Below are 12875 nucleotides of genomic sequence, written 5' to 3' on the forward strand. Positions count from 1 at the left end.
GAGAGAGAGGATAGTGGTTTAGAGTTTACACTAGATGAAGTAGGAATACTAAAGTTTAAACGCCAAAGTACCGAAACAATGTAATTCATTAGTGAACAATATCCTGAATTGGTATGCCTACTATCATTGGTATTCACATACTCAACTTTTTATCATTGATTAGCTGACCATTTAATTGCACAAAATAATGTGATCACTTTGGAAATACATCTGTGGCTTTGACATACTACACTGATGAAGACAGCATGTTAGCATAACGATGAAGACATTGATGAAAACATTTCGATGCGGGTGAGTTTGTAAACTGGCGAGTTCTCCGGATACCGTTGTTTATATCTATTCTCTTGTGCTGCTCAGCTTTCTGCCTGATTAACAATATAGCTGTATACCTTTTAGCAATTAGCTGAAACTTTTGGGGAAATTTTATACCTCCTGATAACTGAGTAGAGAGAAAGTGAAATTGTATAATTATAGGACTTCAGCAACACTGGGCTTTCAAAGCTAGCATTCAAAATTGCATTCATGTGATCGCCTCGTGTGGCTTTGGCATGGAACTTCAAAATAGCAAACAACTGCAGTTTATACTTTGTCTATCCGAGCACTCTAATATGCTTTACAATGTAATTCACATTAATTCATCAATGGCAGTTACTGTACATAGCGACAGCGGAGGCTGCTCATCAGGAGCAGTTTTCACGTCTTGCTCAAGGGCAATTCGACAAGCAGCCAAGAGGAGTTTGAGAACCTTCCGTCTCCCAGATAGGCACGTGCACACATAGACATCAAAGGGGGCTTGAGGCCCTGCCCTTTTATCCGTCTCTAAAAAACTGCCCTCTCCAGACCACAAATGGAGGATTTGTTTGTGAAATAAATGCAAATGCCCCCATTTCCATGCCTTATCCGAACGCAGCATTCAGAATAATTGCCTTTTTCCAAACTCTCCTGAACTCGAATGCAGCATTTTGCATTGAGAGAATTTGTCCTCTCTGTAGAAGTCCATGTTGTAAGCCTTCAGTAGCTAAAGAGGCTTGCGCCCCCGTAAATAGCGGATCTACTATTAGATCTGCTATTTTGGCCAACTTGGGCCAAAAGTGCCCTTTTAGAGAATTTCAGCCCCTGCCTCTATAGCATTCTCTGCACGTCCCTGGACCTGGACTGATAATAAACCTTCCGTACAGTGAGATCATATGAAATACTGAATGGATTTGTGCTATACATTGCGTTTGAAGTTGAATGTTTCTGGGCTTTCCTAGGGCCACTTCACCCCTTTTGCAACCAGATCTTATTTGAATGACACTAACTAAAGTTTTCAAATAAATGTAGTGGAGTAAAAATACAATATTTGCCTCTTGAGATGTAGTGGAATAGAAGTAAAAGTACAGTACTTGTACGTAAATGTAGTAGTTACTCTCCACCACTGGTAGTTGATGTGCCACTGCCAGACAGCTCGCTTTGCTTCATGCCACTGAAGCACATCCAGACATTTGTGAAACCCAAGCAGCATCCCTGCAGCCAATTATTATAACGGCATCCATCCAACAGGCCCTCCATCGTAGGAGCTCTGTTCCTGTGATGTGTGAATACTGATGCACAGAGCAGCTTCTTTCAAATGAAAAGGGAAGTGCTTCATTTTTTTTGGAGGGGCGCTAGCATGGCATGCATGGCTTTCCGAAATTAAGTCATAGGCCAGCCATGGAATTTTAATAGTTTGTTTAGAGCCTATAATTATAAATTCCCCGTCCCCAGCCAAGTCTATGGACTTTTATGTTTGTATAGGGCAGCAAATTACAACGCAAGACATCATCTCGCTTGTAATTCATTTATTTCATTTTTCACAGACATGAGAACATGCCTCCCAAAACACCAAGTGTGAAATTTGAAATTGCCCTCATAACTGGGGCAGTGAGTGAAGCACTTATATGTTATGGTATATTGCAAGTTCAATATCTCATTGATATTGCAGAGCCAGATTCTTTCGTTGTTTTCTCAATGACAACTTCATTGCAAGCACAGCAGGCGAGGAAGTGCTGTACTGCAGTTGCACTGCAGAAGTTATTCCGTAAGGTGTCTTTCACCAAATACTTCCAGCATGGCTCATTGATGAGGTAGTGGTCTGTATATAGGTCGGATCTGAAAGTAGCCTTTCACTGCAGTGTCTCTGATATCCCTCTGCTGGGACACTAAGTACTGTATATGCAAATGCAAAAACCTAATTTAATCCATCACTCTTGCATGATGTCACAGCCCCACATCTGTTGCCGTTTTGCAGTAGACATTTTGCATCCTACAATCTGTATTGTGAAAGTGTTCAATTCAAAGCCAATTCTGTTTGTGACAGAGGCCATCATTTATAAAGGGAGCGTAGAAATCACCATACTGTAGATCGGAGTCCAGGAATACAGACGGACGGAAACTGACATCTCCATACAGTATATGTGCACAAAAGGGACACGGACAGACAACTTCATTGCAAGCACAGTAGGCACAGGTGTGATGGCAGCAAAGCGTCCCGGAACTCTAGTTTGACTCAATGTGTTGTCTGTTGTTTAGCCAACTTTCCAGGGTGGCTCCCGGCTGATGACCCTGCAGCCAGCACCATGGCACCGTCGGAGGTGCGTCAGGCAGAAATGCCCAGCAAGTCTAATCACTTGTGCTTACATCTCTCTATCACAATATTGTGTACAATATAGGCCAGAATAATGTCTGACACTTTACCTATAGTGCGGTACACATACACAAAAAATACATATACATTCCACCATGGCACAGCCGTGCATATTTTTGAGGGGCGAGCATGGGATCTTCAGCGTGTTTGAGTAGATGGTGCGCTGTGATTGGCCAGTCGCTGTGATTGACAGCCTAACCTAACCCTAACCTCAGTAAAACTATAAAACTCAGTATTAAACGCAGTGGCTGGGGGGCGTTTGCAAGGACCCGGAAGAACGACGAACCCACTGAAGATTACATGCAAGCTTTTGAGGGGCGCTAGCCCCTCCAACGTCTGGCTTTCAGAAAATATGTAAAACAGGACCCAACTCGTGTCGTCATGTAGAAGCCAAGTCTATGGATTTTTTATGTTTGAAAAAGATAAACCAAAAGACATGGCCAAAGCATTTCCAGGGGTCCCCGCTCCCCGGCCAAAACCGTTGAGAACCCATGATCTAACCTAATGTGATAGATTGTCTTTAATACTTTGTTTTTAACCTGTAAATCTCATAATTGCAACTACATATTTATGTTAGGGATACGCAGGATTATGTTAGATTTAGATTTGAACACAACTTGTGCCCAAGACGTCTCCAGACGTCCTAGGAATTATATGAAGAGTAGTGGCTGCTATTTTGTTCAGATGCCAGATTGTCAAACTATGAGCTGCACTGCAACTCTACAATTGAAAACCGTCATGGTGTTTGGAGACCAGGGTGCAGTGTCCCAGCCAGTTAGAAACGGTCGGCTGAGGCAGCAGCTAGAGCCATGCAGTGGAGCAACTTTGACAATGGAGATTGCCACTATATTTATATTTTTATATTTTATATTTATTTAATTTCAAATGCATCTTTATGTACTAAATTAAAATACATTGGACATACATATTTTTTAATACTAGTCATTAAGCTACAGACTGAAGTCATGTTTACATGTTTGGAATTGTAACAGCTGAAATTAATCATGTATCAGTTTTCCGATATTAACCTGCGGGCCGCATTGAGTGATGGTGGGGGCCACATGTGGCCCCCGGTTGCCTATGCATGCAGTAGAGGTTGCTGGTCACCTGCTCCATCTATCTATATATGTATGCAGTAGAGGCTGCTGGTCACCTGCTCCATCTATCTATATATGTATGCAGTAGAGGCTGCTGGTCACCGGCTCCATCTATCTATGTATGCAGTAGAGGCTGCTGGTCACCTGCTCCATCTATCTATGTATGTATGCAGTAGAGGCTGCTGGTCACCTGCTCCATCTATCTATATACTGTATGTATGCAGTAGAGGCTGCTGGTCACCGGCTCCATCTATCTATATATGTATGCAGTAGAGGCTGCTGGTCACCTGCTCCATCTATCTATCTATGTATGCAGTAGAGGCTGCTGGTCACCTGCTCCATCTATCTATCTATGTATGCAGTAGAGGCTGCTGGTCACCGGCTCCATCTATCTATCTATGTATGCAGTAGAGGTTGCTGGTCACCTGCTCCATCTATCTATGTATGCAGTAGAGGCTGCTGGTCACCGGCTCCATCTATCTATATATGTATGCAGTAGACTAGAGGCTGCTGGTCACCGGCTCCATCTATCTATCTATGCAGTGGAGGCTGCTGGTCACCGGCTCCATCTATCTCCTCCCGCTGCCCCGGGGAAGTGTGTCAGCTCCTCCAGGTTGGACTGTAATTAGACAGTGGTGGGAAAAAGTACTCACAATTCTTACTTAAGTAAAAGTATGAATCCTGCAATATAGAAATTCTTTGTTAACAAGGAGAAAGTCCAGAATTCAAAGTGTACTTCAGTAAAAATAAGTATTGGCATCAAAATGTACTTAAAAGTACCAAAAGTAAAAGTACTCATTGTGCAGAATGTGCATTTGAAGTTTTCAAATGTATAACAATCTTTTGAAAATACCAGTTCTACAAGCTCACAATGCATCGCGTTGCGAGTACAATATTTGAGATAACAATATTGGAAATTGGTGTTAAGTCTAATTGTACTTAAGTACAGTACTTAAGTAAATGTACGTAGTTACTTTACACCACTGTAATTAGAACAAAGTCTCCTGTCCCCAGGGCACCTCGTATTCCTCTCTGTCCTCCCCATCTCTCTCCCTGCCTCCGCTCAAAATCGTATGTCCGTGAAACGGCGCAGAAACCTGTTCAGTGGCTGTAGTAGTTGCTTCTTTTTGAGCTTGGTCTGGGACTCGCGGGTTGCGTCGAGGCTATCTGAGGTGGCAAGGCATTGCTTGGCTCGTTCGTCATCCCCGTTCTGTGATGTGGGCGGAGTAGGGTGGATCAAAGACGGCTCAACCGGGCCGGAGGGAAATTGTGAGTTTGCGGAGGTTGTGAATTATCAATGGTCACCACCAGACAAGGTCAAGCTGCAGCAGTCTCAGATCTATCCCTTTACTGAACTGAGTGTCCTTACATGTGCATATAGATTTCCATAGTAATGCTGCAATGGGATGAGGCTAGACATGGCTTATTGCGTATACAAGGCTGTTGTATTGCATGAAACGCCCGGTTTAAAACAAGCCTATATTTAGAAAATCTTTAATGGTGCAGCACTACAAACAGCTGTGCAGGTTATTTGTGGCTAAAGCCAATAATGAAGCAAACTTGGCCCAGGCCGTAGCGTAACGGTCTGGGCACCGGACTGGTAATCCAGTCGCAGTGTGCCGCGGGTTCGACTCCCGGACCCGACACGGCCTTTACTGCATGTCATCCCCCCATCTCTCTCCCGTTTCCTGTCAGCCTACTGTCTGTCCCTTCAAAAATCAATAAAAGGCGTAAGCCGCAAAAAAATATCTTAAAAAAAAAAAAATAATAATAATGAAGCAAACTTCACAGTCATCTTCACTACTGTGTGTGTGTGTGTGTGTGTGTGTGTGTGTGTGTGTGTGTGTGTGTGTGTGTGTGTGTGTGTGCACCTCGTTTCGGACTCCTTGACGCAACAGCTGCATTGCTGCCGTTTGTTTTCATTGACCTTCAACGTGTGTTGACATCATTTGTCTCATTTCTGGCAACAGTGGAATTGCAATTGTGTTTTGTTTTAGCTCAATTTGGGAACCCATCGACAAAAAATAAATAAATAAACCTCACAGTGAAAAGAATAATTCCCATTCCCATCATTATTACCTCAGTCTGTGTTCACTCATGAGCAGTTCAGCATAACTTCCTCCAGGGGAAAGAGAACCACCAGTGTGAACGTTTTTATTGTAGAAATAACTGACAACGTCAAGGGTAAAGTACGTGCTTCACTGCTTACCAGTGAGTCTGGGGGTTTTAATCCACCGCGGTGCATCCGGCTCTGTCGAGCATCTATTCTATACGAACATAGTTGGCCCATGTTCGGTGGAGGGAAGCCGGTGGGGGGTAGGGGGGTGGGGGGTACGTCCTCCCAGTGGGGGCTCCTCACTGGCAGGTGTGTCAATAGGTTACAACAACAGTGACAACACAGACATGTGTGTGGGGAGGAATTAATAATAATAATAAGCATGACTATATTGAGGTGAAAAATGTGTAAAAAGCAAAGGACCTGCTCTGTCTATAACTCAATCATTCAAACAAATGTTTGTAATAACCGTTTTGATAATTTAATATTCTGAATTCATAACAATTCTCTAATAGGACGGGGGTCGCGAGACATGGCCAACGCATTTTCGGGGGTCCCCAGCCAAAGATGTTGAGAACCCCCGCTGTAGATTACACACGGATGGACCAGATACAAAGCATACTCTCTCCCCATGCCTTCAGCCTGGTGGAGACATTGAAACGCGTCACATCATGAAGCTTTGTGTGCTTGTAGATGTGCTATTATTATTTTATCGTGAAAACGTGTGCAAATCTTTGAATATGTATTCTTTCACAGCGAACGTTTTAACTGAAATATTTGTTTCTGGGGGGTTCCTGGAACAACATATTTTCAGATGGGGGTCGGCGGCCAAACATGTATAATTGTTGCGCTCCTTGACATGGAAAAGTTTGAGCACCACTGATACAGAATCATACGTTTTTCAGAAAACTGTCACGATTTTGAAGACTTTGTAGATTTGTAGAATCGACCTCAATGGGTAAAAGTGTTTAACACCCGCATTAATTTCTACTTGCAAAAAATAGATTTCAACCTTACTACTACTTTGTACTACTAGGACTAAGACTAAAACATATGTTAAAAAAAATAAAGTTTGATGAAAAATGTATAATAATTATATAATAATATAATAAATTAATAATTTACATTTTGGGGATATCTTTCACAATAATTAATCAAACATGTTCTAGACATTCTAATGATCACAAAAAAACATTTATTACAATTATTTTACCTACTTTTATTAGGGTAAAGGTCAAAAGTCTTAGGTTAAAAAATGTTCAAAATTGAGTCCAGACATTATTTATTTGTGTGAATTTCAGCCTCTGTGGGGGGTATTTATATGCAAATATCATGACCAATGGCATTGAAATGGCATTGCAATGAACATCACTGATGACGTTTAGGTGAAAAAAGAACAGAAAGAAATAATAATAATTTAGTAATTAAATTAAATAAAATTGTTGCTAAAAAGCAACGCTGGGTCTTAGAGGGTTAAAGCTACATTTAACAACTACGTTTAACAAAATACTCTTCTCCCATTGTCTCCCAGGTGGTGGCATATCACTACTGTCAGGCCGATAACACCTACACATGCCTGGTACCCGAGTTTGTGCACAGTATCGCCGCCCTGCTGTGCAGAGCACACCAGCTCAGCGCATACCGAGAGCTGCTGTTGAAAGAGCCCCACCTACAGAGCATGCTCAGTCTCCGCTCTTGCGTCCAGGACCCGATGGCTGCCTTCCGGAGGGGCGTGTTGGAGCCACTCGCCAACCTCCGTAAAGGTACAACACAGTGCTTTACCGCTTCCCAGGGTTTGACCACTGTAGGTGTCTTTATTACAAGACGTTTTATTAAAGGTTATGTCATTTACACTCAATATTTGATTGGACTCATTATTATATAATAAATGGTTAATGGTGGATTTATATAGCGCCTTCCAAGGCACTTTACATAGATTGTGCTTTACATTCACTCATTCACACACACACACACACACACACACACACACACACACATTCATACACCGATTGCGGCGGAAACCATGCAGGGCACCAACCAGCACATCAGGAGCAATTTGGGGTTCAGTCAGTGTCTTGCTCAAGGACACTTCGACACTATCTCTGGGGGAGCCCGGGTTCGAGCTGGCAACCTTGTGGTTGCCATCCGGCCACTCTACCCCTGAACAACCGCCGCCCCACAGCATACTGTATATAGAATGCTTGTTCCATAACAGGGGTCCCCTGTCTCTCCAGGTCTTTAGTAAATGGAAACAAATATCCACTCTTTTTTCCCTATCCTGACCTGAAACTGTATTTCTGATTACTAAAGTGCCGGAGAGACCTGTTACACCGGTTACGGATCAAACTATAGCAATCAGTATTGCTATCAGCATATAGAGCTATTTAACACGTATTTTACAACAAAGAAGAAGAATAAATCACCTTTAAATTCACAGATCACGTCATTGTGGCTTTTCTTCGAGCAGTGACATGCTATATACAGTACAGGAAATATACAGTGTTCTTTAGTGTAGCCGAGTTTTATTTTGCTATATATTTTTATTTATTTTGTGATTTCCTCACGGGCCTTTTGTAAACTGTGGCAGTTACTTAGCAGGTACTTGTTGAAGTGTCAATACTAACAAGAATCCCTGAGTCTTTGTTTACCGTTGAAGGCTGCATACAGTTACAGTCACCCTACAAGTCATTTAGTGAGGCATTATTAGAGTTCCAATCAGTGTTGTTTTTGCCAGCAAATTTCTATTTTAGTTTAGTCAGTCTTTGGAATAAAACTTCATTTAGTTTTAGTCATATTTTAGTCACCTGGAATGTTTTAGAGTTAGTCTAGTTTTAGTCGACTAAATCTACAGTTAATTTAGTCGACTAAAATTTATTTTGTCAGGCCTTGATGCCGTCGTAATGGCTGATTTTACACTTGTTGAAAATAGCAAGCTGATCTTGTGTAGATCACAAAGTGGTGGAAAATGGTGGAAAGTAACTAAGTACATTTACTCAAGTACTGTACTTAAGTAACATTTTGAAGTAATTGTACTTTACTGGAGTATTTCCAATTTACAATATTTTTTTTTTACTCCACTACATCTCAGATCCAAATATTGTACTTTTACTCCACTACATTTATTTGAAAACTTTAGTTACTATTTACTTTGTAGATTCTGATTATTCTTACAAAACTTGTGAAATTGAACATTCTGCATAATTTGAGCACTTTTACTTTTGGTACTTTAAGTACATTTTGATGCCAATACTACCAAATACCAATACATTTTGAATTCCCAGCCTTTACTTGTAATGGAGTACTTCTACATTGCAGTATTGATACTTTTACTTAAGTAAGACATTTGAGTACTTTTTCCACCACTGGGAATACAAAACCTCAAGCCACAGCTTGGCTGCAGTCACAGTGCCAAGGTAATTGCTTTGTGTTGAGACGAGCAGTGTGGATTATTTTCTTTTTGTACTGATTTTAATTGACAGTGCACATGAAAATGGAATGTGTTTGCTGCAGCTATATAGTTTATCTCCAAGCTGAGCCAGGAGGGAATGTGTAATTCAGGCAGCTGGAGTGAACATCCCCTCTAGAAAAGATGCATGCAAGATGAGCTAACTACACAGTAAAAAGTCCTGTACATTTCTCCATTTGTAAAGTCGGTGGCAAGTGACTCATCGCTCAGCCGAACACATCTCTCTGTTTTGGTGGTCACCTACCTTATCACCTAAAACTGGAGTATGAATAGGCCTGTATGGTTCCATTTTCACACTCCGTGTTAAAGCAAAGTATAGCACTGTACTTATTTATCGCAAGTTACATCATTCACAAGAGTGACTAGTAGAGTGACCCTATAGGGTAGGTGTGCATGGTCGACTGCTTGTCATGGCCCACTAGGATGAAACATGTTGGGTCCACATCCTCACATCGCTCCCTCCACTGGATGTGTCATGGGTGAACATATTTAAAACGTGTAGAGAAATAGAGAAAATACCAGATCCATTATGCACACAACATGTCGTGAGCTTGTAGATATGCTGTTTTCTCTGTATGACACCATTACAACAACTGGCAAGATAGAGCTTAAGTGGTTAACATTTTCCTTCTCTGCAGAGCAAATCTTTAATGCGACATTCCAGCAGGCGGTTGAGTTGTGTGTTGAAGCCGAGTGCTAGATCAGCCATAGAAAAGGCCCCTGCTGTAGTGTGCACACTGTTTGCCCTACGCGGTGCAGAGCCCCACCGTCTCTCTCCCCACGTAACCGTTCAGCACAGCTGGCCTTGTGCAGTGCCGATTCTTAAAACACACCAGTCCACACATTTACTTAAAAGCAGAATAGGAATGTGAAAACCCCAGTGACACTCTTAGTATTAAAGCAGTGTTGTAAGCAAAATCTAGCCAATCTACAGTTATTAGTCAGTTTAGCATTGTGGGTAGAAGTCTGGGTTTAAAAGTGTAGTGGAAGGGTCTGGTGGTTCAGCCACTTAGTTCTTAGGAACCGAGATTAGAGTTCTCAACAGGGCTGAAAATTAAGTTAATTAAATTAATAATAACGGTATCTATCTTATCTGTGTCCAGAGAGGAAAATCCCAGAAGATGACCACATCATCTTGATAGACGGGTTGAACGAAGCCGAGTTCCACAAGCCAGACTACGGCGACACCATCGCCTCCTTCATCACCAAGATCATTGCCAAGTTCCCCTCCTGGCTCAAGCTGGTGGTCACTGTACGAGTCAATTTGCTGGTAAGTTCCCCTCCTGGCTCAAGCTGGTGCGGTCACTGTACGATTCAACTTGCTGGTAAGGAACCAAAGAAACAAACTTTGTGGCGCCATTGTTGCTAGAAATGTACGTTTTTGTCTAAATTGATTATTATTATAATTCTTTGTATTTCCATACCTTTCAAGTAGTCACAGAATATTTATCTCCACTACGATCACACCCCCGGCCGTTAATAATCACGGATCATTTCGCTGTGTGTTAAAAAAAAACGGTCCACGGTTCTGTTATGGTCCGTAGAAAATGTAATGGTGGTGGACGAGGAAGTGGAACGATTGAGGAAGGGAGATAGAGGTGTTTTCTTTTTTTGTAACAGAAGCCCAGGGGCAAGTATTAAACAGACATATAAAATATGAAAATAAAACTCAATCCCCTATCCCCCCACCCACAAAAACATGTTAAGGGCTTATGTTGTTTTGGAGTTAATGTTGATTTCGTCGACTAAAACTGCCTTTGCTGTGTCCGTTATCCCAAGTTCGTTTGGTGATGTTGAAGTCTAAGGTGGCGTTCTACTCAGCCTTTAGCCCCTCAGTTAGCGGAGCGAGTTTTCACTGTAACATGGGTGGTCTCAACGGGTGTCTTTATTTGTCTTCCGGTACAGGTGAAGATCAGGGAACACCGTGAAAACTACAATAGAAATAGAAATACTGTTACAATCATGATATTTTCTCAGTCTTCATCAACAATAAAATCTGTAAATTACATATCACTTTCAGGAGTAGACCAATAAAGTAACACAAGTCCATAACAGAAATATACCAACTGAACCATCAACCCACAATACAATTAATTAGACCTAAAGTAAATGATTGCACCCAAAACAGAACAAACAAATCATGTACCTCGCTCCGCTAACTGAGGGGCTAAAGGCTGAGTAGAACGCCACCTTAGACTTCAACATCACCAAACGAACTTGGGATAACAGACACAGCAAAGGCAGGCACTGTAAACAATATGAACAGGTTCGCTTAACACATTTAGTACAGGAAGTGCCTTCAAAATAAAGGCTATAGAGTGCCAGAGTTGTCTGATCGCTTTTACTTTGAAAGCCATGAAACAGGAAACACAAGAAAGTTGACTTTACAAAGGGACCTCACATCCCCGATCATCTTAATATATTGTTTTACGCTCCAAAAAGCGTTCATATTTTGCGGGAGAGACGGATGATGAGCAGAAATGAAGCGCCAGCATATCGATCCATTCATCACCACGGAGAGCGCCCTGGATTAGGAGATACGAGTCATTCTTTCCGCCGCGCTAACATGGGAGTCAATGACAAGCTAATAGTTGCACTGAGCGTTAGCATACGGCAAGCGAACCGTAGATGGAATAAATGACCCCCTGGCATTAGAACCCTTAACTCCAAACCACCTCATTCTGATGAAGCCCAAGGCTGCTCTCCCACCTCCTGGCGAGTTCGTAAAGGAAGATGTATACGCCAGGAAAAGGTGGCGACGAGTCCAATATCTCACTGAACAGTTCTGGAGCCGTTGGAAAAGGGAGTATCTCGCCAACATCTCTACGAGGCAGAAGTGGCATACTCCCAGGCGCAACCTTAAAGTGAATGACTTGATCATCGTTAAGGAAGAAGTTCTCCCTAGAAACCAGTGGCACCTAGGACGAGTGGTTGACGCCACAGCAGAAAACGATGGCTTGGTGCGTCGTGTCAAGCTGACGATGGGGAAGCAAGATCTGTCCGCCAAACCGTTGAAAGGCCAATCCAGAAATTGGTTCTTCTCTTGGAGAGTGAATGATTGGACAAGTCGTCCTGTAAAACCTCTTCGACCTTGTGAATCATGTTATGTTTATTTCAGAATGTTTATAACATGACTTGGTGGGAGTGTAAGTGTCAGGGGACACTTGTTGGTTTTAACTTCAATTATTTTAGTTTGAAGTTGATTTGTTTATTTTTATTGCTTTGGGATTTATTTATTTTGACACATCTTGTATGTTTGGGTTACCTTTTATTTTGAAGTGCCCTGTCACCATACGGGCACGCACCTAAAACCGCTCGCTTCACGCACCCCACATTCATTCACACACAAACAGTGACACGGTGACACAGTGACAGGAGAGAGCAGCGTATGCCAGACGGTATGTTTTGTTTGCAGTGTTCACGTTTATACTATTGTGCAACGTTAACCTGCTAGATGTGTGTAGCGTTGGTCGACTGTTAAGCGAACCTGTTCATATTGTTTACAGTGCCTGCCTTTGCTGTGTCCGTTATCCCAAGTTCGTTTGGTGATGTTGAAGTCTAAGGTGGCGTTCTACTCAGCCTTTAGCCCCT

General features: G+C 42.2%; 1 protein-coding gene across 5 annotated transcripts in view; it reads left to right on the forward strand.

Annotated features, from left to right (window-relative positions):
- Positions 1 to 12875, forward strand: part of tanc1b (tetratricopeptide repeat, ankyrin repeat and coiled-coil containing 1b) — a gene marked incomplete at its 3' end in the record, with an annotated part of 144768 nt that overhangs the window by 100596 nt on the left and 31297 nt on the right. For all 5 annotated transcript variants that reach the window (XM_083776986.1, XM_083776988.1, XM_083776987.1 and 2 more), the window contains 2 exons: positions 7350 to 7581; positions 10388 to 10554. In XM_083776986.1, the coding sequence (XP_083633112.1) occupies positions 7350 to 7581; positions 10388 to 10554 (399 nt within the window). The remainder of the gene's footprint in view (positions 1 to 7349; positions 7582 to 10387; positions 10555 to 12875) is intronic.

This window comes from Protomyctophum parallelum (genome assembly GCF_964188405.1).
Source record: "Protomyctophum parallelum genome assembly, chromosome: 11".
NCBI lineage: Eukaryota > Metazoa > Chordata > Actinopteri > Myctophiformes > Myctophidae > Protomyctophum > Protomyctophum parallelum.